Here is a 26052-nt window from a genome sequence, read left to right on the forward strand (position 1 = left end):
TTAATATATATTGGCATGTGTTTGCTCTGGTGGCGTCGCAAGACATTTTCCACCACTATCTGAAGTGATGATGAGCAAGTGTGTGTGTGTGTGTGTTTTTTTTTCCCTTGAATAGCATATATAAATCTCTCATCAGCTACTGCACAAGAAAAATTTAGGATGCTGCATCGCACGACACCTGTTTGTTAAAATGCCTCAATCAAGGTTTTTTTTTTTTTGGTTGTGAAGTCGAGTTGTTCTCACATAGAAGCATTTTCTGGTGGTAGTCTAGGCCGTTTTTCGAGTCGTGAACTTTACGTTTTTCTTGGCTTTCCTTACATTCGTTGTCTTTATCTGTAGTCTTTGCTTTTTATCAAGTTTTTATTGCTGCTATAAAATTAAGAGGAGAAAAACAAGCACAGAGCTGATTAAAAAATCAGTCAAAACATGATCTAATTCTTCTACAGAACAAAACATGTACAGAGCTGGACAGAAACCACTAATATCCAAATGTTGCGTTGTCTTGTTTTGTTCGTCTTAATACATCAAGAATACATTACCTGAAAATGGAAAATTGCTATGAACTAATGGAGAAAGAAAAAGGTATATGTTGTCAATACCGAAAGAAATCCCTCTTGAACAAAGCTTTTTTCCTTTTACATATGCTACTCAAGTAAGACTCATTCGAATCCAACACCAAGTTAATATGATAAACACCACACATATATACATGTATGGCTGTTTTTGGAACACCGTTTGATAATCCGGGGAATCTTGTTTTGAAATTCTAGATGACTAGGCACCTGCAAAGAAAGAATAAGAAAAATCACTTGAAGTATAAAAACAACTGGACAAAATATACAAAGTTAATAGGTTAAAGAAAATGAAATGGTATGCGCAACCAGTATCAGCAATGAATTCAAATAAAATAATCAGGAAAATAAAAACTGCGATGTTTGAGACGGTACTAACGGGGGTGTATTTCAGTAATTGTAGCCTCATCTACCGAGGCTTGACTAGAGTCGGTCTGAGATTGATTTTGAAGTGGAATGATAGCGCTGCTTCCCATGAAGAATCCAGGCTTTGCAGGTACAGCGAGAGTGTCGTGGGACCGGCTGTGGAGCATGTGAACCACCAAATCCATGGTGGGTCGGTCTGATATATTTTCTTGGACGCACAAAAGCCCTATGTGTATGCATTTCATTATCTCATCTGTTCCAGACCCGATCGGCATTTGCGGATCGATTAGAGTTGACGCAGTCCCATCGCTCCAATACTTCCATGCCTGAAAAATTCAAGATATCTATATAAAATATGTACAGGAAAACTTTGATGGTTAAATAGCGCTTCTATTTGGATTTCATAGCTACACCCACATAGGTCAAGAGATGGCCTTGATCTTCATCTTCATGTCGGAAATTTCCGTTCTTTTGCCCGTTTATTATCTCCAGGAGTAGTACTCCGAAGCTAAATACGTCGGACTTGACAGAGAAGTGCCCTTGAATTACGTATTCCGGTGCCATGTATCCGCTAAATTGAGATCAAGGAACAAAAAATTAATATTCGATAAAAATACTTTGTTCCGAATAGATGAGAATTGTGCTTACTAGGTCCCTGCAGCTTTCTCTGTCTTCCCCTGAGTTTCATCCAAAGCAAACAATCTCGCCATTCCGAAATCCGAGATCTTGGGGTTCATTTCATCATCCAACAGTACGTTCCCAGCTTTCAAATCGCAGTGGACGATCTTGAGACGAGAGTCTTCGTGAATGTAAAGAAGCCCACGAGCGATGCCTTTGATGATTTTATAGCGGCGATCCCAATCCAAGAGCGCGCGCTTTGTTGGATCTGCATATTCCAGTTCATACAGATTCAGAGCAGGTTTATTTGAGTCAGGTTCAGTCTTAACAAATTAAAAAAAGGCAAAAGTAAAAGATGGCGTTGAGACGTACTAAATATGTATTTATCGAGACTTGAATTCGGAACATATTCATAAATTAGAAGTGTTTCCTTTTCATGCAAGCAGAAACCAAGAAGTCTGACTAGATTCCGGTGTTGCAGCCTAGCAAGCAACGTCACTTCATTCTTGAACTCCTTGTCGCCTTGGTCGGAGGTTTTCGAAAGCCTTTTCACCGCAATAAGTTGGCCGTTGGATAGTTTACCCTGAAAACGTACGAAAATTAGTTGTAGTGAACACCTCAAAACAATGACTACAGTTTTGTTTTTTATTTTTAGTTTACTATACAATGGCTTCATTCATACCCGGTAAACATCACCAAATCCACCGCGTCCAAGCTTGTTTTCTTCAGAAAAATCCTCTGTAGCAGCTCGTATTGTGCCCAAATCGTACTGCAAAGACTCTGCCCCCGTTATTTCGTCGTATTGGCCTTGTAAACCAAATAAGAAACATGTTACAAAAATGGAATGTCAACCAGTTTCAGGTTTAAATGCGACACCAAAAACCGTTAGTTTTTTCTCGGCTTACTTGGGAGCTTGACATGAGTTCTCCTCCTCCTTATGATAATGAACATGCAAAGCAGCACGGCCACACCGACTGAAACAGCAACTCCAATAATAATATTCCTTGTGGTGTCGTCCATTTTATCTGATAAGAAATAATTGGATCTCCTAATTGTTATCATACAACTGATTTTTGATCTCATATGTCTTATTTCGATTTAATTAGTACTTGATTTGTCCTTCAAAATGTTGGCTATTATGATCAATGACTAGCTTGTGACATTACACACCTGGTTGTGGGGGCGGGGAACTAGGCGGCCCTTCGAGTGGAAACGATATAGCAGTCAGATCAGTGGTTTGTTCGAAGAACTTCGTAACCTCGTACCTCAAAACGCAGCTTGGTCTGAGAAGCTTCACGCCTTGAGCTCCTTCGCAACACTGTTGCATCTCCGTAACAGAATCTTGAAGACACTCACTGCATTTCTGTTTGTCGAGATCGGGAGTGCACTGCGCGAACGCGTATATCCCATCGTACCCATCCACATCAGCCCGTCCCGAATCGTATTTCCTCCGAGAATCTCCCGAAGCGGCTGCCGCGGTCAGTTTAGCTAGCAGAGGGTCGAGCGCGGCCTTGAAAGACTCCGGTTGGATCACTTTGTTCGGGTTCGATGCATGTTTTCTCGGCTCGCCTTGCATCGCCGAGAATATCGACTCGTTCGAGAACCGAACCATGCAGCGCTCGTCCCATGCGATTGCCTTTTTCCTGTTCATGCAGTACTGATTGGCATCGGAGATGAGTGTCTGGCTGGAATTGTGAACGCATTCCTGGCAAATCTCGGGCGAGATATCTCCTCTGCACATCGCGATGACGCTGACTCTGTCTGCACCGTCCGCCGAGGAGACATTGTAGAACCCGTAAGGGTTTCGGTTCTTTATCGAGGTGATCGATGATAGTATAACTCCGAGGTTTTTGGCGTAGACGCTGTTTGAGTTGGTCTCCACTGGGAGGCCGTAGCAACTCCAACAGAAGTCGGAGTTCTGGGAGCAAGATGTCAACTGAGGCATTGTGGATTCCGTGTTGTTGTAGAAAGGCTCTCCGGTCTCGAATCTGAGAGTACAGCTGGGCTTGAGAACTCGTCCGCCTAGTTTTCCTTCCGGAATTTTTGAGGCGGAGTCGTTCAAGCAGGCATTGCAATCGGTCTGGCTCAAGTCGGGAGTACACTGGAGCAGAGCGTGCACGTGATCGCCGTTCGGCAATGCCGCGCTATTGAAGGCGAACTTGGTGGCACTCGACGCGGCTTTCTCGACCAGGTCATTGAGTAGAGGCGTCAAAGCCTCCTTGAAGGTTGAGTTATCAGGAACAGTTTTCGGGTTCTCCAAGACCTGTCTCGGCTCGTCTAATTTGATGGAGAAAATAGGCCGGCTTGAGTATCGGATCATGCAAAGCATGCCCCACAAGATACCCTCTTTTTTCTTCGGGCACCGCTGCAACACCTTTCGACTCGTCTCGTTTAGACAAGTCGCGCAAATGGAGGCACTGACGTCTCCTCTGCAGAGCCCGATCGCGTTGACTTCGTCCGGAGGTTGACCGGAGGAAGCGTTGCGGAAAAATTCAATGTCGTTCTGGCCGGATTTAATGACTGTGGAGAATAAGAGGGTGTTGAGGTTTTCCTCGTAGACGCTGCCGGCGGTGAAGTCTCCGATGGAAGAACAGTTCCAGCAGAAATCTGCGGTGTCCGTGCAGTTTTGGGCAACGCATTTGGGAAGAAATAAAGCGAGCGTGAGCGTGATCAAAATTGGGACGAGTAACACAGCTCGGACATTTCTGATGGAGGAACTCATTGTGGTTTTGTTTTTTTTCTTAAAAAGTTTTTTTTGTTTTTTGTTTTTTGGCTGCATTGTTTAAAAACCTGAAGTTCTTTGGGATTATATATAGCTGCCTTATATAAATATTTTTATTTTATTTTATAAAGGAATGGGTCAACTCATAAGTTGAAATGTCTTCTGGGTCTCTTGTGTTATAATCTTCCGAGTTTCTGTCTTTCCGAGAAGATGCGTTTGTATACTACTATCATCACCGACTAATTTGAACAAGACAGAAGAGTTATCTTTAAAGCTTCTCTTTCGTGTATCTGTGTTCGCAAGTTGCGGTGGTCACATGGCTTTAGATTTCGAAGACTTATGTCACTGTCACTGTGGTCCTACTCAAAATCAAGGCGCTCTATCACAGTAGATAAATCATCTAAACAGATTGTATATATCGTGGCTGTTTTCCGTATCGGATAATATGCCGTAATAGTAGCCGCGTATATATGTATAAAAATTGTGTGTATATGATAATTTTGCTGGCGTATACATGTTACTTTCCTTTAAGTTCTACTTTTCCTTTATTCTAAACCCCTAAGTTTAATTCTCTGTTTTCCAACTAATTATAATTATTAGGGGTGGCAATTTGGTCCGGACACGAAACACGAAACGGTTACGACACGATTTAAATCGGATTTGGATCTTAATAAATGGGTCGGTTCTTAATTGGATCAAATACGCTAACACGATTAAATAATGGTTCAAAACGACACGATTACGGTAACACGATAAAAAGCCGATTAACACGATTATTAAATGGTCGACACGAAACACGATTACGACCCGCACGAATATGATCCAATTAACACGATTACGAGTAATAACACGATTACGATCCATTTAAACACGATTAATATTATATATGTAAAATTATAAATTTATAACTATAAACATAAAATTGATATTAGAAAATATGATATAATAAAATAAAGTATATTCGTATAAATATCAATTCACGTATGATAATATATAGTCAATAGTATAACAATTGACTTAACCGGAGCAATAAGAATCACAATTCATATCGAGCAATCAAAATTACTATAGTATCATAATAACATATTAAATTCAATTTTATTTGATTTCAATTTTAATTCAATTCATATCGAACAATCACAATTCACAATCACAATAACTATAGTTTCATAATAATGTATCATATTCAATTTTATTGAATTTCAATTCATATTGAAAAATCACAAGTTAAAATTGACAATCACAATAACTATTATCTCATAATAACGTATCATATTCAATTTTATTTTATTTCAATTCAATTCAATTTATATCGAACAATTTCAATTCACAATCACAATAACTATCATCTCATAATAACGTATCATATTTAATTTTATTGGATTTCAATTCAATTCATATTGAAAAATCACAATTCAAAATTGACAGTCATAATAACTATAGTCTCATAATAACGTATCATATTTAATTTTATTTTATTTCAATTCAATACAATTCATATCGAACCATTACAATTCACAATCACAATAACTATCATCTCATAATAATGTATTATATTCAATTTTATTTGATTCTAATTCAATTCAATTCACAATCACAATAACTATCATCTCATAATAACGTATCATATTCAATTTTATTTGATTTTAATTCAATTCAATTCACAATCACAATAAATATCATCTCATAATAACGTATCATATTCAATTTTGTTTTCGCACACGCAAGTGCACGTGGTCGCAATAGTAATAAATCGTAAGAACGAGTCGATCCCTCGAGGATTAGCTAAATATGGAATTCGATAATCACAAGCTAATATAGAACTTAAAATAGTTGATTGGATTGTTATCACAAAATTTCACTAACACGTCACAAAATTTAAATTACTAGTATGCACAAAAATTCTATTGGATAAAGGGAAGGACTACGGTTCACGGGTTCACAAAACAACTTTGATTCGCTGAATTAAGAAAAGAAACAAGCTATTGAGATTCACACTTTTTACTACTCATACTCACTTTAATAGAATTGATAAATCTCTCTCAAGCATCTAACAACCTAAACCGATACCGGAATATCATCTTTCGATCTCAACTCCTAACAAGCACGGCTAGCATAAAAACAAGAGTATTCTCACGAGTCTAGAACAACCTAGCTATATCTAGCCTAGGAATGAATTCTAGTAATCCACACAAAAACACAACAACACAATCTTTCTCAAGCATTAGAGTTGAATATAAAACAAGCATGAGGTAGCTAATTTCATACAAGGCATTACGCATGGATTTGAACTAAGCAACATGACAAGAACAACAACAATAAAATCAATCTAGCATTAGGAATCCATAACCGTCAAGAACTCGCTACACCATAGCCCTATGGAGGCTTAGTTCATGGTGATACGAAGAACAAAGCAAACATAAACCAGGAACAATGAAATCAACATAATCTTTATAAATAAATGGAGTTCAAGAGAAAGAGATAGAGGAAGAGGATAAAACTATGGTGGTGGTGGCTGGACGAATTCCGGTGAGATGGCACTCCGATCTCCTTCTTCTCCAAAGCAAAACCAAGAGAACCTCTAAGGAAAAAATGAAGAGCAAAGAATAGCTCTCTCTCACATGAGATGAGATGAGATCTCCCAAGCCTTTGCATGCCTTAGTATGATTGTATTTGTGTTATTAAGGCTGAATGGGGTCATTTTCGGAGCCATATGAACCTTTCATTTTGATCCAATGGCCAAAATCCGCTCAGAAACGCAACATTGGAAAGAGTTGATTTCGGGACCGCGCGGCGCGCAGACCATTTTTTCAGCTTCGCGCGTACGACTCTGGAGGCAAAAATGGCGAAATTTTCGTCCGCGCGGCGCGCGCTTCCGGTTCGCTGCACACCGTTTTTTAAACGGTCGTAACTCCTAGCTCCGACGTCCGATTTCCGCAAATAAACATGCGTTGGAAAGCTAAGAGAGATATATATCCAATTCTGGAAGTGGATCATCCAAAATCATCATTTAAAAATCCCAAAATCGTTCGGAAGAGGACGTCGTTCCTTGTTTCGTTCCAAGTTGTCCAAATGTGTATGAATCTCCTTGAAATTGTTCGGAATCGTCACATGATGCGCTAATAACCTCCTCAAGACCCAATTGACCTCTTAAACCTGAAAATCACTCATAAACACACAAAAGCTATCAAAAACACTTGAGGACTCGTTAGTTTTTAGTCCGGGAAATATGAGTTTTACGCGTAATAAACGCACCTATCAAATAACTATCATCTCACAATAACGTATCATATTCAATTTATTTTTTTTCAATTCATAATCACAATAACTATAGTCTCATAATAACGTATCATATTCAATTTTATTTGATTTCAATTTAATTCAATTCATATAGAACAATCACAATTTAAATTTGACTATCACAATAACTATATGCTCATAATAACGTATCATATTCAATTTTATTTGATTTCAATTATAGTAAAATGACTTATACCTCTATTTGTTTTAAATTTGCCAAAATTTTTGTGTGACAAAATAAGAAAAGAATAAAGGAAAAACAAAAGTATTAATTAGCCACGTGACTCAGTCTCAACGTATCGGAAGTTAGTGCAAAAAGAAAGAGGACAATTATAATCTTATGACTATTATGTTTTTGATAATTATATCACAATTAATTGAGTCCGAATGTCTAAACACGGTTAAAACACGATTAAATACCCATTTAACACGACTATTAAACGGTTATGGATCTGTAAAAAAAATAAACGGTCGGATTTGGATCTAGATATCAAACACGATTAATAAATGGTCGGATTTGGTTCTAGCAATTATTTATGCAAACACAATTAACACGACACGATTACGACACGAACACGAAATTACCATCCCTAATAATTATTCATATGACGCGTTTCAATGAATACTAGTCATATGGAATTAGGTCTCACATATAGTAGGAAATTTCTACAACAAACTCTTGATAATATCGATTTTTCTTTGAATGGGCAGGTAGCTAATTGCCAAAAAAAAATATATATATAATAATAATAATATGTATATAATAGCCGATGTTCATTTATATCATAAAATAGTCGCAAGCTATTATAAACGGGTCTTAAATAAATTAAAAAAATACCCTTTATTAATGAATCATAATCAAAATATAAAGAAAACAAAAAAAGGAAATAAATCACAAAATATATAAAATAGCAAGAGGTCCGTCTTTTTGAATTCTCAAATTCAAAAATCTCGATCTTTTTTAGAAAATATAATATAAAAACTCAGAAATAACTCGATATTGAAATATCTTTTCTTTTCATTCACTAGATTTTTCGCGTTAGGTCGATATCAATAAGTCTATTAATAAAGTCGCAAGAGCACACATTAATTCAACTATTTGTAGCTTTTTATAATGGGTTAGGTCGATATCAATAAGTCTATTAATAAAGTCGCAAGAGCACACATTAATTCAACTATTTGTAGCTTTTTAGAATGGGTTAGGTCGATATCAATAAGTCTATTAATAAAGTCGCAAGAGCACACATTAATTCAACTATTTGTAGCTTTTTATAATGGTTCATATCAAACGTAAAAATTAAAACAAATACCAACAAATTTTAAAATAATTTTTTATAACAAAATAAAACATTAATATCAATGAACGAAAAAATAGACTATGAATAAAGAGTACAAACCATGGTTTCAAATGTCGCCGGTTTTCCACGATTTTCGCCGGAAAATTCGTTTTCCCCGTCCAAACGGCCGACGATGTGGAATATGTCGTTTGTCGTTGTTACGTCGTTGGATTTTCGGCGAAAACGACATCTCGTTTCCATGGATTTTCGGCCGTCCAAGTGCAGCGTGTTTTCCACACTTTTCCGGCGACAGTCGGCGAAAATTGGTGAGAAAGTTCGTCGTTTTTTTTCTTTCAAAAATCCAGATTTTTTTTTCCTTGATTTGGTCTGTAAAATGATTTTTTTTTAACATAATGTCCTTCATTAAAGTTATTTGAAATGTTGTGATCTATGATATATATTTTTTTCCATATTTAACCACCATTTTTTCCGGCGAACCTCCATTTTTTCCTGCAAACCATCATTTTTTCCGGCGACATTTTTTTTGTGTTTTTCTCTTTTCAATTAAGTTTATGACTGAAATAAAATTGTTTGAATTGTTGATATGAAATTGTTGGAATATTAATTAATTGAAATGTAATTGTGATTGTGTGAAATGAATGAAATGTTGATAAATCGAAATGTTGGAATTGTGATTGTGTGATATTAATTGAAATGTTGATATGAAATTGTTGAAATTTATTGACATGTTAAATAAAATTTTGTTGACATATTGAAATGAAATTGTTAGAGTTTGAATTTAAATTATTACTCTTTGAATTGAAATGAAATCGTTAGAGTTTGAATTTAAATTATTACATTTTGAATATTGAAATGAAATCGTTAGAGTTTGAATTTAAATTGTTACATTTGAATTGAAATAAAATCGTTAGAGTTTGAGTTGAAATTGTTAGAGTTTGAATAGAATTTATTGATATGTTTAAATGGAATTTTGTTAACATATTGAAATGAAATTGTTAGAGTTTGAAATGAAATCGTTAGAGTTTGAAATGAAATCGTTAGAGTTTAAAATGAAATCGTTAGAGTTTGAATTTAAATTGTTAGATTTTGAATTGAAATGAAATCGTTAGAGTTTGTTTTGAATAGAATTTATTGACATGTTGAAATGGAATTTTGTTGACATATTGAAATGAAATTGTTGGAGTTGAAAGTAATTTAAATGAAATTGATTTAAATTTTTGAAATGAAATGGATTGAAATTTGGACTATATTTACAAATATATATGTATTCGTTTGTTTCGCCACTTTATTTTCGTCCGGTTTTCCGTCGGCACGTCGGTTTTCCATCGAAAACAGCATTTAAAAACGGTATTTCATTTGTTTTTTTTCACATTGTCACTACAACAAACAATGGCAACAACCACAATTTTTATTCTCGGGAATAGCCACAACAAGTTGTGGCTAAATAGCCGCGACTTTAGATGAAACAACCACGACTTGTCGTGGCTGTTGCTATTTTCATCTATTCATTAGAGCGGGCTTATTCTCGCGCTCATTATTTGAGATTATAAAATAGCCATGACAATTGTCGTGGCTGTTGCTAATTTCATATTTTCATTGGAGCGGACTTATTCTCGTGCTTATTATTTGACATTTTTTGGATAGTCACGACAACAGCCGCGACTTGTCGTGGCTATTATTAGGTTAGTATTTATTTTACTCCTCTTTCTCTTCTTTATTTTCGTTACAAATAAAAAAAAACCCCTTGAAAAACACTCACACCCTTTGTAACTCTCCGTCTCTTCTTCTTCTCTTCTTTATTTTCTCTTCTTCTCTCTCACGGCCCTCGAACTCTCCGACCCGGCCCTCTCACAACAAAAAGGCGCAGCGCCGCCATTCCACCCCGACGACTCTCTGTAACTCTCCGACCCTCACAACCGTAACGCTCAGCTCCGCCGTTCCAAATCCACCCCCAAATCCAAATCCCCGACCATGACCAGACTATCCCTAATCAGTTCGAACACCACCAAATCGAAGCCCTAGAAATTTATCAACCCCAAATCGAAACCCTATAAATTTCTTAACCCCAAATCGAAGAACTCCGACCACTGCCGCCGCGCTCGGACCACCGCCAGTCCTACGACCTCGATCGGGCTCCGCCGACGACCTCGATCAGGCTCCGCCGACGACCTCGAACTTCATTTTCATACCAGGCTCCGCCGACGACCTCGATCATCCTTTTCAGACCAGAAGAGAAGAAATAGAAGAAGAGAAGCGAGAAGCCCCGAGGTACAATCTTCACAACATCCTTCATCTGATTGGATTCTTTTTTTTTTTTTTTTTTTTTTTTTTTTTTTTTTTCTCGGTAACCCTGTAGTTTCTCTTGATGAGTTTATGGACATTCATTTGCACAACATAATTGCTATTGGTTTGCCGCTGTGAGTTTTCCTCTGTGAGTTTATGGACATTCATTTGCACAACATAATTGCTGCGGTAGTTTCATTTTTTTGTTCTTTGTGATCGTTTTACTTTATTTTCTTGTGTATGCTTCGTTGAACTTGGAATCTAATTGTGTTTGATTTTGATAACAAAATTGGTAATTCCTCTGATTGATTAGGACCATACTAATGAATATAATTTTTTTTTCTTATGTTAATGATCTGTATTTACATTTTATGTTGTGGATCTGAAATGGTTTGATCCGATCTAATGTGTACGATAGTTAACCTCTTGTTTGGTAAAGCATGTACAGTTTTTTAGAGAAGACATATCTCAAGATTAAAGTGAGATTGTTGAAACGAATAGTTACTTCATCTTACTTAGTTTGATTTTATAGTAACAGAATGCTATATATGAGAGTTTATTACTGCAAGAGAGCATGGTGTGTGCTTGTGTATTACTGCAACCCTGTTTTAGTTCTCTTATTTTTATATGTGATAGGATTTATAGAAACAAGATGTAATATATGAGAGTTTATTACTACAAGAGAACATGTTATTATGTGATAGGATTTAGTTGTGGAATTTCTTTTGTTTTTTGCCACCTTTGAAAACAGGTTTAGATTAGTCAAGACTTTGTCCCGGGCCAAGCCGCTGTCCCGCCAAGTCGCTGTTCCGCACCAAGCTGCTGTCCCGTGCCAAGCCGCTGTCCCGCCAAGTCGTTGTCCTGCACCAAGCTGCTGTCCCGCGCGAAGTCGTTGTCCCGCCAAGCCGCTGTCCCACCAAGTCGCTATCCCGCACCAAGCTGCTGTTGCGCGCCAAGCCGCTGTCCCGCCGTCGCTATCCCGCGCCAAGCCGCTGTCCCAGGCCAAGCCGCTGTCCCGCACCAATGATTTTACTTTACTTTGATAGTATGTTAAATTTTGGTTTATTAGCGCCGCGAGCGTTATTTATTTTAATTTGTTAGTACATTGTATTTTAGTTTATTAGTATGAGACATTTTATCATCATATGAATGAAATATATATTATTTTGGTTTATAAGATTTTATTTGTGTAATTATTTTTACATTTGAAACATTGAAAAATTGGTGGGAAAAAAGATTACCCGGAAAAATGGCCGGAAAAATAGGTTTCCCGTCAAAATAATGTGGTCGAAATCAGCCGCGACAACAGCCACGACTAGTCGCGGCTGTTTTGTCGCGGCTAATATTAGCCACGACTTGTCGTGGTTGTTTATCAACAGCAACGAAGCAACAGCCACGACTTTTGTCGTGGCTGTTGTCGCGGCTGAAGTACCAACAGCCACGACTTTCATAGCAACAGTCACGATTTTTGTCGCGGCTGTTGCCAGTTTTTGTTGTAGTGTGTTTCCGTTCGGTTTTTCGTCGACATGCCGATTTTCTGTAAATCAGGAGGCTCGAAACGGCAACGGAAACGGCATTTAAAACCTTGGTACAAACATATAGCCAACAAGTCCTTTGGAAAGAACCTTTGCCTCTATGCGTCTCTCTTCGCCACTATCGTGCTTGTCATGAACGCGTGTGTGTGAGAGAGAGGAAGGAAAAAAAAATCAAAACGCCTATTAAATGAAATCCCAAAAAGTAAGTGCCAAGGGTTTTTTTTTTTTTTGTTTATTTTAGAGTCTAAATTCATAAGGTTATATAAGATTATGAATTTGTTTTTTACTATTTTATTGAAAATCATGAAACAAGGGTCCTTTTGCAATCCTAAAAAAGTTTGAAGTGCATTTTTCTAACTAAAATTTACATTGAATCTCCCTTTTTCTCCTTACTAATTTCTCCTTTGGATTCTGATTGAACAAAATCCTTGAACAAAAATAAGCAGACACTGTAAATTTCAGGACCCTAATTCTCAAACACTTTTGTTCGACCTTATACAAAGCAAAGACTATAGTGAGCACGACAAAGTCTGATGTAAAGCAAACAGCCACAGTATCCAAACCTTTTTGTTCGATATTTATCTGAAGTGATTCTTTCTTCTTCTTTTTTATTCATTTTTTGGGTACGGTCGGCGTCGCCGAAGATTTTATAAAGGAATGGGTCAACTTTAAGTTGAAACTTGAAAGTGTCTTCTGGGTCTCTTGTGTTATAAGCTTCTGAGTTTCCTGTCTTCCCGAGAAGACGCGTTTGTAGACTACTATCATCACCGAGTAGTTTCAAGTTTCAACAAGACAAAAGAGTGATCTTTAAAGATTCTGTGTTCCAACTTCCAAGTTGTGGTGGTCACATGGGTATAGATTTCGAAGACTTTATGTCACTGTCACTGTGGCCCTACTCATAATCAAGGCGCTCTATCACAGTAGATGAATCTGTAGGAAATACGATCAACACCAATTAGGCAGTATTTTATCCTAGCTTGATCTACACGCAACACAGACGAACCAAATAATAAGATGAACAATAAAGAAAGAAGAACACCGGATTGTTGACGAGGTTCGGCGTTAATTAGCCTACGTCCCCGCGAACTCCTTCAGGTAAAGGTAGTCCGATTTGCACTAATCACCAAGAACAAATACAACCGTACAATCCACACTTCCTCTGAGTTCGATCTAATACAAACACACATTCGAGCTCGGCTTTTCTCTCTCTAAGAATCTCACTCATAGCTTGCCTCTTTCTCTCTCAAGTGTTTTTCAGATCTAAAACTCTCAATCAATTGTTACATTCACATTACAACGAAAACCAGAACTTAAAGACTTCATAACAGACTCGTAACCGTTTTCATCCTCAGCGTCAATCTCAGCCGTTGAAGATCTTCTAATCCTCGCCATTCACTTGTCCACGTCACTGAGCACGTCTTCACACGGCGATGATACCAGCTCGCTCAACTTAGCTCGCCCAGCTCGCTCAACTTAGCTCGCAGCTCGCTCAAGTTGTAGCTGAATACAACAGAATCATCTAAACAGATTGTATATATCGTGGCTGTTCTCCAACCATGTTACTCATGATATCGATTTTTCTTGGAATGGGCAGGTAGCTAATTGCCAAATAATTATACTAATATGTATAAAATAGCCAATGTTCATTTATATCATAAAATAGTCGCAAGCTATTATAAACGGGTCTTAAATAAAATTAAAAAACACCCTTCATTAATGAATCATAATCAAAATATAAAGAAAACAAAAAAAAACAAGGAAATAAATCACAAAATATATAAAATAGCAAGAGGTCCGTCTTTTTGAATTCTCAAATTAAAAAATCTCGATCTTTTTTAGAAAGCATAATATAAAAACTCAGAAATAACTCGATATTGAAATATCTTTTCTTTTCATTCACTAGATTTTTCGCGTTAGGTCGATATCAAAAAATCTATTAATAAAGTCGCAAGAGCACAAATTAATTCAACTATTTGTAGCTTTTTATAATGGTTCATATCAAACATAAAAATTAAAACAAATACCAACAAATTCTTTTTCTTACATATGAAATGAATAACACAAACATTTAAAGTAATTGTTTATAACTATGTCAAAACATTAATATCAATGAACGAAAAAAATAGACTACGAATAAAGAGTACAAACATATATAAATTTATTTATAATTGTTAGTAGTGGTTTATTGGCATGAAATGACATTCTTCCTAACTCTGTTTGACTCGTTGATGGCCAACAAGTCCTTTGGAAAGAGCCTTTGTCTCTATGCGTTTCTCTTCGCCTATGTCGCGCTTGTCATGAACGCGTGTGTGTGTGTGTGTGTGTGTGTGTGTGTGTGTGTTTGTGTGTGTGTGTGAGAGAGAGAGTTGAAAAAAATCAAAACGCCTATTAAATGAAATCCCAAAAAATAAGTGCTAATGGTTTTTTGTTTATTTTAGAGTCAAAATTCACAAGGTTATATAAGATGATGGATTTGTTTTTTACTATTTTATTGAAAATCATGAAACAAGGGTCATTTTGCAGTCCTAAAAAGTTTGAAGTGTATTTTTCTAACTATATTTACATTAAATCTCCCTTTTTTCCTTACTAATTTCTCCTTTGGATTCTAATTGAACAAAACCCTTAAACAAAAATAAGCAACAGTGAATTTCAGGACCTTAATTCTCAAAACACTTTTGTTCGACCTTATACAAAGCAAAGACTATAGTGAGCACGACAAAGTCTGATGTAAAGCAAACAGCCACAGTATCCAAACCGTTTTGTTCGATATTAATCTGAAGTGATTCTTTCTTCTTCTTTTTTATTCATTTTTCGGTCGCCGCCGAAGATTTTTGTTGACCATATCTGTTGTATTTGAGTTTTAATTCGATTAATCAATTCAATTTCTATGAATAAGTTACTGTTGTACGAATTTTAATTGACACGGGATATTAATTTTTACATTGATTATATAAATCCGATATTTCTTTACAAACTGGTTTGTAAAATCATTATTTTCTTTTGTAAGTTGTAATACTTGTTAACAACATAAATTAATCGTATTAAAAAAGTTCTATCATAATTATTGGAATCGATCATAAAATCCTAAAACGACAATAAATTTAATAGGGTCCATTAGGAAAATATCCAACTTAAACATTTGACATTGTTGAATACCCAACGTTTGATAAATATTAGGTAAATAGTCATTTTCATGTATTTACAGACGTAAATAATCTTAGATAAATAGCCACCTCCATATATTAAGTTAAATCATTATTTACGGTTATTTATCTAAGATTTACCAAACGTTAGCTATTTAGCAATGTCAAATAGCTAACGTTTACGGTTATTTATCTAAGATTTACCAACCGTTAGATAAATAGATAAATAGCCACCTCCATATATTAGGTTAAATTATTATTTACGGTTATTTATCTAAGATTTACCAAACGTTAGCTATTTAGCAATGTCAAACGTTTAAATTGGTTATTTTTCTAATTTTCTGTAAATTTAACTATGGAAAAACTATAACCAATGAAAACGGAATAATGAAAAAAAATATAATTAACAGAGATACTGAACACACATAAATGAAAAAAAAAATACATGGATTAAAACCCTTGGAATAGAATCCTAGTTGAAATTGCAAACTAATCAAGTTTTAAAATGTTTAGAAAATAGCCAAAAATTATGATGTGGTATTATGCTTGTTTTTCTTATTATGACTTAACCCTTTATAAATACTCGATTATCAAAATCCTGCTTTTATTTTAAGGAGGATAATAGAATACTATGTTTTGATTTGAAAAATCAAGTCTTTCTTTCCACGTGTGTAGTAACAGATTGTATAATTAAATAAAGAACAGATAATTAGGTAATTACTAAGCCACTTAGACTTTACGATTTGTTGTTTAGTCAACTTTTAGTAAATTTTAGATAAATAACTATATACATGACGTGGCATCATGTTGACTTTTTGTTTTTCTGCGATTATATGAAATGGATTATGAAATGTTTATGCATTTGACTTTGAAATATTAATATGAGATCTTACGGTTATTTATTTCAAATCAATAATTAATGTATATTCTCTCTCTCTCTCCCTCTCTCTATCTCCCTCTCTCTCTCTCTCTCTCTCCCTCTCTCTCTCGTAGATCTACATTTTTCTTGCTCACGGAACTCTGACTCACACCCGGAGTGGAACCACGGAGTGGCCGGAGCAATCTCGGCGGCAGCGTTCGGATCAGTGCAGATGTTGAGTATATATGCTTCATCAGAGGGCTCGTCCGGGTCATCGAGAATGAGTCTCTCTAGAGAGTCTTCGCTATGTTTGGAGACGTCATCAAAATCGAAGGTCCGTTTGATGCAAGAGATCGGATTTGGTCCGGTCGAAAGCCCCGATTGATACATCTAACGTTTGACTATTGTTGAAATTATATAATGTTTTTTTTTCTTCTTTTTGCTGTCTTTTCTTTGTTTAGTACTCGATTCAATTGTCATTGCTATTCGGCAAAGTGAGGGTAAAAGGGAGAAAAAAAATTATCTCTTCTGACGAGGTCTTATTTGTGACTTTTTTTCGAAAAATAAATATAGTTGAAATAATGGTATGTTCACCTCGGAGACCACAGCGATGAGGAATTCATCATCGCCCTCCACGACATTGGCCTCCTTCTTCTTCTTTGGCTTCCTACAATCGGTAGCACGGTGACCTTCTTTGTCACAGTTGAAGCATTTGCCAACGAATCTTGGTTGATGCTTCTTCTTCTTGAACGTCCTTCTCTTTGGCACAAGCTTGTGGGCGGGTTTCTTTCCCCTCAAGCTCTCGCCATGTTCAACGACATTGACCTTCTCGGAGTGGGTCTTGAACCACTACTACAAATTTGGTTTTCTGATGAGCATGACTTTCAGATGCGACTAGGCCTTCTCGGAGTGGGTCTTGAACCACTACTATAAATTTGGTTTTCTGATGCGCATGACTTTCAGATGCGACTAGTCGCACCTAAAAGTTGCATCTAAATGACTTTCGGGTGCGACTAGTCGCACCAGATTGTCAACCCAAAGTCCAAAAAATTTCGCTAAAATTATTTTTTCTTTTGAGTATCAGGTGCGACTAGTCGCACCTGATAGTTAAAAAAACTTTCAGGTGCGACTTTGTCGCACCTGATAGTTAAAAAACTTTCAGGTGCGACAAAGTCGCCCCTGATAGTTAAAAAACTTTCAGGTGCGACAAAGTCGCCCCTGATAGTTTAAAATTTTAAGCGGGCCAATTCTCCCCCTTATTTTTTCATTCAGTTTTAAAATGGGAAAGAATTTAAAAGAAAAGAATGGACACGGGAAAGAGAAAGAGAAGAAAGAAAAGAAAAGGAAAGAAAGAAAAAACAGGAAGAATAAGAAGAGGGTTGAACCGAGAGAGAGAGAGAGATAGAGAGAGAGAGAGACAGAGAGAGAGAGAGAGAGAGAGAGAGAGAGAGGAAGAAGATGAGAGAGAGAAGGAGAGCGCGCCACCAGCCTAGATGAGAGAAACGCCGGCCAGGAGCTCCTCCACCAAGCCGCGCGCGCGTCCCAGCCGAGCAGGTGCCACCGCCGCGAGCTCGCCGTGGCCGCCGCCCGAGAAAAAGACGCCGGGAAAGAGAGAGACCACACCGGGGAGGCCGAATCCCTTGAAATAGGTGAGAAATTATGTCATCCGAAATGGATTTTTTGGATCTAGGGTTTGAAATTCATTTTGGGGGTTTTTAATTTCAATGAGAAATCTCGAAGAATTGATTGAGTTTTGATGTTTAACTAGGCTCGGTGGTGATGTTTATTGCTTGAAATTGTGAAATATAGATGATTTTGTTGGAATTTCCATTGAATTTTGGACGGGAATTAGGTATTTAGGGTTTTGAATTTGAATAATTAGGGGTTTTGATTTTCTGGACGTGATTTGATGTTATTGTACTCGAAAATATGATTTGGGATTGAGTAATCAAGGTTGTTCTTGATATTTGGACGATTGGGTGACCTTGGATTGTTTTGGCCGTGTGTGGATTCCTTTGGCCGTGTGGAATTTTAGTCTTGGCCGTGGGGGTTGTTTTTGGCCGTGTGGGTATATGAGTGTGTTGTTGTTTTAGCTTTATGGTCGGGAATTGTTGCTAATAATGAGTTGTTATTGATATGGTTGTTTCGAAAGAAAATTTGATAGCTCGGAACTTTGATGGTGATTTGAATTGTTGATGAGTTTGTGTTGTTTGAGTTTGATTATCGAGGGTCTAGACTCGATTAGGGCGGACTACGCAGAGCCCACGGTGATGGTTCGGGACGACGAGACGCGGCCCGATACATGACGGAGCTATCGCGCGAGTGTCGACGAGGCGAGACCGAATTCACGGACATTTTGGTAAGAAAATCAAACCCGAATGGATTTGTGAGAACTAGGTTAAAATTAAGTTTAGGTTAAAATTAGTTTAGGTTAAAATTAAGTTTAGGTTAAAATTAGGTTTAGGTTAAAATTAAGTTTAGGTTATAATAATGTGATTAGTTTAGGTTAAAATTAAGTTTAGGTTAAAATTAGTTTAGGTTAAAATTAAGTTTAGGTTAAAATTAGTTTAGGTTAAAATTAAGTTTAGGTTAAAATTAGTTTAGGTTAAAATTAAGTTTAGGTTATAATAATGTGATTAGTTCAGGTTAAAATTAAGTTTAGGTTAAAATTAGTTTAGGTTAAAATTAATATATAATCAGCATATTAATTTTTTTAAAAAAAGATAAAGAGCATCAGATGCGACTTTTCGCACATGATAATCAAGACTTTCAGGTGCGACTAGTCGCACCTGAAAGTCTTGATTATCAGGTGTGACTTGTCGCACCTGATAATCACGAGGATTATCAGGTGCGGACTTTCAGGTGCGACTTTGTCGCATCTAAAGTCGCACCTGAAAGTACTTTCAGGTGCGACTTTTGCACTTCCAGGTGCGAAAAAAGTCGCACCTGATGCTATATTTTGTACTAGTGAACCTCTTGTCGGAGCCGCTGTTGTGTTCTTCAATTCGGAGACGAACAACCAAGTCTTCAAAACTCATCTCATTTCGCTTGTGCTTGAGATATTTCATGAAGTCCTTCCACCCCGCGGGTAGTTTCTCGATGGCAGAGGCAACTTGGAATGACTCGCTAATTGTCATCCCCTCGGCATGAATCTCGTGGATGAGATAAGTTGTAGCTCTTGGACTTGACTCACCACGGTCTTCGAATCCACCATTTGAAAATCGAGGAAGCGGCCCACGATATACTTCTTAGAGCCCGCGTCTTCGGTTTTGTATTTCCGATCCAATGATTCCCAAAGCTCTTTGGAGGAGCGTTTGGCGCTATACTCATTGTACAGCGAGTCGTTGAGACTATTCATCACAGAATTCCGACACAGGTAGTCGGATTCCTTCCATGCGCTAAACGCCATTAGAACATCACGATCTGTTTCGTCTTCGCGAGGAGTCGGTGGATCTTCGGTCAGGAACCGTGCAAGACCGAGCGTTGTCAAGTAGAACAACATCTTTTGTTGCCAACGTTTGAAGTTCAACCCCGTGAACTTCTCAGGCTTCTCGGCCGGTATGACGGCGGGCACGCGTGCCACGGAACCGCTCGAACCGTTCATGGCCATCGAAGCCATTGGTTGGACAAGACCCGCAGGTCTGTTCTGGGCCGTAGCCGCCATCGAGTCTTGACCTAAGGTCATAGGAATTTGACCAAACATCATGGTAGTCGGGGTGTTCACCACGGAGGGATTCTCGGTGAGGCTCCCATCACCACTCTCATTCGTCGCGTCGTTTGTGTTAGTCATTTTCTACAAAATAAATCAACAAAATTAGTAACCTATAAAACCAAATCTGGAAAAGAAACAAAAGATGAAAATACTTCTCTTCCTCGCAAGCTGTCTTAAAAAAAAATAAAAAGCTTCAAGATTGTTAGCAATATTACAAATAATATTGATAGGAAATTAAAGACACATGCAAGAAAAAAAATAGAACATAAACCGGAAATGGACATTCGCCTGACACAGGTTCAGTTCTCATGGTTATGTTCATTTTGGCCCTGAACATTCGCCTGGTTCTGCAAGAGTTTCTAAAGAATTAAGCCCAATTAATTCTCTTTCGAAGCTACCTCACTTCTCTCTCACATAGGTGATTCTTTTATCAAGAGTAATGCGCATTACTCATTCGGAATCTCAATAATCCGATTTCACAGAATCATTAAAAGCTCTAAGCTTAATCTCGTACGGGAGTCACTGTTTTAATAGGAATATGATCAGGGGTTAACCCCACAGTGACCTCACTTAGCCATTGACAGTTAGGTTTTCCCTTTGAACCAATATCTTGGGATCTCCAGTCATCATGGTTGGGTTTCCTTTGCCTTGGCTTTATTTTCCATGGGCTTTAGTCCCATTCCTTTAGATGTCTTCTCTACTAGGTCCCTATTTCATCATTTGGTTAGCGGATCCGCAATGTTCTCTTTGGACCTAACATAGTCAATACTTATGACTCCAGACGAGAGAAGTTGTCTAACGGTATTGTGTCGTCGACATATATGTCTAGACTTACCATTATACATCACACTATGTGCTCTACCAATAGCAGATTGGTTATCACAATATACACATTTTGCAGGCACAGGTCTAGTCCAATCAGGAATATCTTCTACGAAGTTCCTAAGCCATTCAGCTTCTTCGCCACATTTATCCAACGCAACAAACTCAGATTCCATCGTGGGTCTAGTTATCACAGTTTGTTTGGAGGATTTCCAAGATATAGCCGCACCTCCCAGAGTGAATACATATCTACTAGTGGCTTTAGAATATTGAATATCAGATATTCAACTCGCATCAGTGTAACCTTCAATGACCTCAGGATATCTTGTATAGTGTAGACCGTAATCACGAGTGAATCGTAGATACCTCAGTACTTTCCACGATTGCTTTCCAGTGTTCAGCACTTGGATTACTCGTATATCGAGCTAGTCTACTAACGGTGTAGGCCAAATCAGGTTTCGTACAACTCATCAAGTACATGAGACTGCCTATCACTCTCGCATATTCAATTTGGGAGATGCATTCACCTTTATTCTTAGACAAGTGTTGACTAATGTCAATAGGAGTTCTAGAGACTCCAGAATCGTTCTTTCCAAACTTGTCTAGAATTTTATCAACATAGTGTGATTGATCTAGGACAATTCCACTAACCGTACGAGTAATCTTGATCCCTAAAATTACATCAGCAACTCCTAAATCTTTCATATCGAATCTTGAGTTCAAGAGATATCTTTCGATGACTGAACCATGCGATTATTGCTACCCACAATCAGCATGTCATCAACATATAAACATAAAATCACATAACCATGATCAGTGACTTTAATATACACACATTTATCACACTCATTAATTTTAAATCCATTTGACATCATCACAGTGTCAAATTTCTCATGCAACTGCTTTGGGGCTTGTTTAAGGCCATAAAGCGACTTGACCAATTTACACACTTTCCTTTCTTGTCCACGAGCAATACAACCCTCGGGTTGAGTCATATGAATCTCTTCTTCGAGATCTCCATTAAGAAAAGCAGTTTTTACATCCATTTGATGAATTTCTAAATTTCGTAATGCAGCAAATGCAATTATCACTCTTATGGATGTTATTCTCGTCATGGGAGAATATGTATCAAAGTAGTCAAACCCTTCTTGTTGTCTATACTCTTTGATTACAAGTCTTGCTTTGTACTTATCAATAGTACCATCGACTTTCATCTTCCTCGTGAAGATGCACTTAGAACCAAGTGTTTTACTTCCAGGAGGAAGATCAACCAACTCCCAAGTATGGTTTTGCAAGATAGAGTCTATCTCACTTCTTATGACATCTTTCCATAAATGACCCTCAACGGAGTTTACAGCCTACTTGTAGGTTTGAGGTAGAGCCTCTAGCATATAGGTCAGAAAATCAGAACCAAATAATGATTTTTCTACCCTTACTCGTTTGCTTCGTCTAAGTCCCTCGGACTCTATCTTGTCCTCAGACTCGTCATCATTTTCTTGAGTTATTTCCTCAATATCGTCAAGAAATCGGTTTGATGAACTGGGTACATCTTCCTTAGACTTATAAGGAAACACGTGTTCAAAGAACGAAAGCGGTTTTAGATTCCATAATTGAATCTTTGTGTATATCGGGGTTTTTCGAGTCATACACAAGGAATCTATATGCATTACTATGTTGTGCATATCCAATGAAGACACAATCTACAGTTTTTGGTCCTATCTTCATTTTCTTTGGAGGAGTAGCCATTACTTTGGCCAAACAGCCCCCACATTCGCAAATATTTATAGGAAGGTCTATTTCGTTTAAATAACTCAGACGGAGACTTATCCTCCTTCTTTCGGGGTATCTTGTTCAAAGGGTAATTTGCACACAAGATTGCTTCCCCCCACATTTCTTGGGGTAACCCAGAACTCAACAACATCGCATTCATAATCTCCTTGAGTGTGCGATTCTTTCGTTCGGCAACGCCGTTTGATTGAGGAGAATAAGGAGGAGTGACTTCGTGAATAATACCATGTTGTGCACAAAATGCCCCAAAAGGCTCAAAATATTCACCTCCTCGGTCACTTCGGACCTTTTTAATCTTCTTATTAAGTTGATTCTCAACTTCTAATTTGAACATGGTAAATTTCTCAATTGCCTCATCTTTGCTCTTAAGCAAGTAAACGTAACAATATTTTGTACAATCGTCAATAAAAGTCACAAAATATTTATTACCACCTCTTGTTGGCATGAACTTTAAATCACATAAATCGGTATGGATTAAGTCAAGAGATTCGTAATTAACTTTCTCAACGTGTCATAATTCACATGACCTAGTCTACCATGACATAAATTAGATGACTCAATCATATAAGCGGAATAATTATTCTTATTAATTTCATTGGCCTTGATGGCAATTACATTCGTCTTGAACATCTCATTCTTAATATAGCCTTTGCCACATACATCTCATTCTTAGATAGTACAATCTTTTGAGACTCTAAAACCATTCAAAACCCATGGTTGCACAGCACAGTTTGATGGGAATTTTCTTAACTAAAGAAAAATTCTACACGACGCAAGCGAACGTGTCGTCAAGTAATAGAGTGAAAAAGCACGGATATCGATCCCACAAGGACTCTAGACTACTTCCGACGCAAACTCACTAGCTTTCTTTTTCGAGTTATGGAAATGAAAAAATGGGGGTTTTTGATTGTTTTGAGAACAAGACGAAATGTAAACAAAAGTGAAAACAATATTTAAACACAAGTTTAAATGAAGGGGCACGATTTTGTTATTTCATCGAGTCGGTCGGTCAAGATACAATTCTAAGCTCGGGTTTAGAGTGTTAAAACTTAGTCTCAATCCCTCCTATAACATTCACTAATCTCTCTCGAGTCTTTAGGAATCTAGCTATGTGTCGAACTTACACCTCTCGGTTTGTGTTCTATTAAAGCATAAAACCGCATTTAGCCCGGGATTTCAATCAACTACAACTACCCCTTAGTCTTTCTATAGCTCTAGGAAGGTTAAAGATGGGATGGGTAGAGCTCACTCGTTTATTACCTTTCAGTGTCTAAACTTGTCTAAGATTCACTAACTAGGTAGCTACTCTAATTAGCGCTAACACACACCCCATACGCATAGAATTTCACTCTCAACCCAACCATGAAGCACCAATCTAATCCAAATGTTTGACCAACCAACTCAACTACTCAACTACATCGCACCCCAAACCTACTTAGCTACTCGTGATTAAGAATAAACAAAGTAAAATTGAAATAAGTAAAAGAGGTAAAACAATAAAGAAACAAGACATTGAATGCTAATCTCAACAACCAATTAAAGCTTTCATTAAACTCAAGCACTACTTCAATATTCCACTTAGATAAAACAATAAAGTAATCACAAAACTAAATGCTCAATAGATAAAAGTAATCAACAAAAACTCAAATAGAATACTTGAAAGCTTAAAATATGTTCAACAAAGCAATAAGTGGAGTAAATAAATAAAGAACAATAAATAAAAGAAATAGAGTTAAGGATGAACAAATGGAGATGATGAGGATGATGGAGGTTGTCACTTCTCCCTCTTCTTCTTCATTCCCAAGCTCAAGAACAAAATGAGCGTCAAACCCTAGCTTTCTCTCTCAAGTTTCAAAAACAAAGTAAAAGTGTTCTATTCTAAAGCTTGTCCCCCTCTCTTTTGAACAAGTGTATACGAGGGTTTAAGAGAGGTTTTCGGAGCAAATATGGGCCCTTGGATGATTTAAAAGACGAGCTCCAAAAATACTGAAAAAGTAACTGGCGCGGCGCGCCACATAACAGGCGCGCCGCGCCACTCGTAAAATTCTGAAGGCGCGTCGCGCCTCTCTTGCGCGTCGTCTGCCCGAGCTCTCGGTATAAAATTTAAGCAACAGGCGCGGCGCGCCAACCTTGTAACGTTGACTTCTTGTTGACCGTCGTTGACTTTTGTTGACTTGACTTCAAAAGGCCATAACTTCCTCGATTTAGCTCCGATTCAGCCCGTTTTCGCACCACAACTTTCTCTCATTCTCTTTATCCTGAAAACATAATAAAACTACAGAATAACATCAAAAACACTAAGAACAAGTTCCGATCCTTATCTAAGAGCCATAGATAAGTGTGAATGAATCTCACTTATCACAGTTCCAGAGATGAGATTCTTCCTTATATCGGGCACATAGAGCACGTTTGTGAGCTTCAACTCCTTCCCAGATGTCATCTTCAGAAAGACGTCACCTTTTCCCTTGACTTCAGAGGTGGCAAGGTTGCCCATGAACAACTTCTCTCCATCTTTCATCGACTCGAAGGTAGAGAATGAGTTTCTATCAGAGCATATGTGACGGGTTGCTCCAGAATCCAGCCACCATTCCTTGGGGTTCGAGTCCATCATGTTCACCTCGGAGACCACAGCGACGAGGAGTTCATCATCGTCATCCACGACATTGGCCTCATTCTTCTTCTTTGGCTTCCTACAATCGGTAGCACGGTGACCTTCTTTGTCACAGTTGAAGCATTTGCCAACGAATCTTGGTTGATGCTTCTTCTTCTTGAACGTCCCTCCCTTTGGCCCAAGCTTGTGGGCGGGTTTCTTTCCCCTCGAGCTCTTGCCATGTTCAACGACGTTGGCCTTCTCGGAGTGGGTCTTGAACCTCTTGTCGGAGCCGCTGTTGTGTTCTTCAATTCGGAGACGAACAACCAAGTCTTCAAAACTCATCTCATTTCGCTTGTGCTTGAGATATTTCATGAAGTCCTTCCACCCCGCGGGTAGTTTCTCGATGGCAGAGGCAACTTGGAATGACTCGCTAATTGTCAT

The 26052-nt window shown here is 37.6% G+C and overlaps 2 protein-coding genes and 1 long non-coding RNA gene across 4 annotated transcripts; 1 reads left to right on the forward strand and 2 right to left on the reverse strand.

Moving 5' to 3' along the window:
• Positions 1–404: 404 nt before the first annotated feature.
• On the reverse strand, positions 405–4404 carry LOC149386174 (cysteine-rich receptor-like protein kinase 19). 2 transcript variants are annotated; one of them, XM_089625540.1, is made up of 8 exons: positions 2727–4387; positions 2462–2581; positions 2239–2363; positions 1929–2139; positions 1587–1824; positions 1356–1509; positions 952–1264; positions 405–782 (listed from the first exon to the last, which is right to left on the reverse strand). In XM_089625540.1, exons 1-8 carry the CDS (start codon positions 4333–4335, stop codon positions 775–777), a joined length of 2778 nt encoding a protein of 925 aa, XP_089481666.1. In that variant the 5' UTR covers positions 4336–4387; the 3' UTR covers positions 405–774. The 2 variants fall into 2 exon arrangements, with proteins under 2 accessions (XP_089481666.1, XP_089481667.1); XM_089625541.1 differs by lacking the exon at positions 405–782 and having other exon boundaries at positions 947–1264; positions 2727–4404.
• A 6194-nt stretch (positions 4405–10598) lies between these two features.
• On the forward strand, positions 10599–12336 carry LOC149386175 (uncharacterized). Its single transcript, XR_016301277.1, has 2 exons — positions 10599–11144; positions 11911–12336. It is a non-coding gene; the product is annotated as an uncharacterized LOC149386175 (long non-coding RNA).
• A 12935-nt stretch (positions 12337–25271) lies between these two features.
• LOC149386176 (uncharacterized) lies at positions 25272–26052 on the reverse strand. Its single transcript, XM_089626481.1, has 3 exons — positions 25713–26052; positions 25374–25529; positions 25272–25276 (listed from the first exon to the last, which is right to left on the reverse strand). Exons 1-3 carry the CDS (start codon positions 26050–26052, stop codon positions 25272–25274), a joined length of 501 nt encoding a protein of 166 aa, XP_089482607.1.

This window comes from Urtica dioica, chromosome 9, assembly GCF_054948205.1.
Source record: "Urtica dioica subsp. dioica isolate 48M chromosome 9, U.dioica_male_clone48M_v1_H2, whole genome shotgun sequence".
Taxonomy (NCBI): Eukaryota; Viridiplantae; Streptophyta; class Magnoliopsida; order Rosales; family Urticaceae; genus Urtica; species Urtica dioica.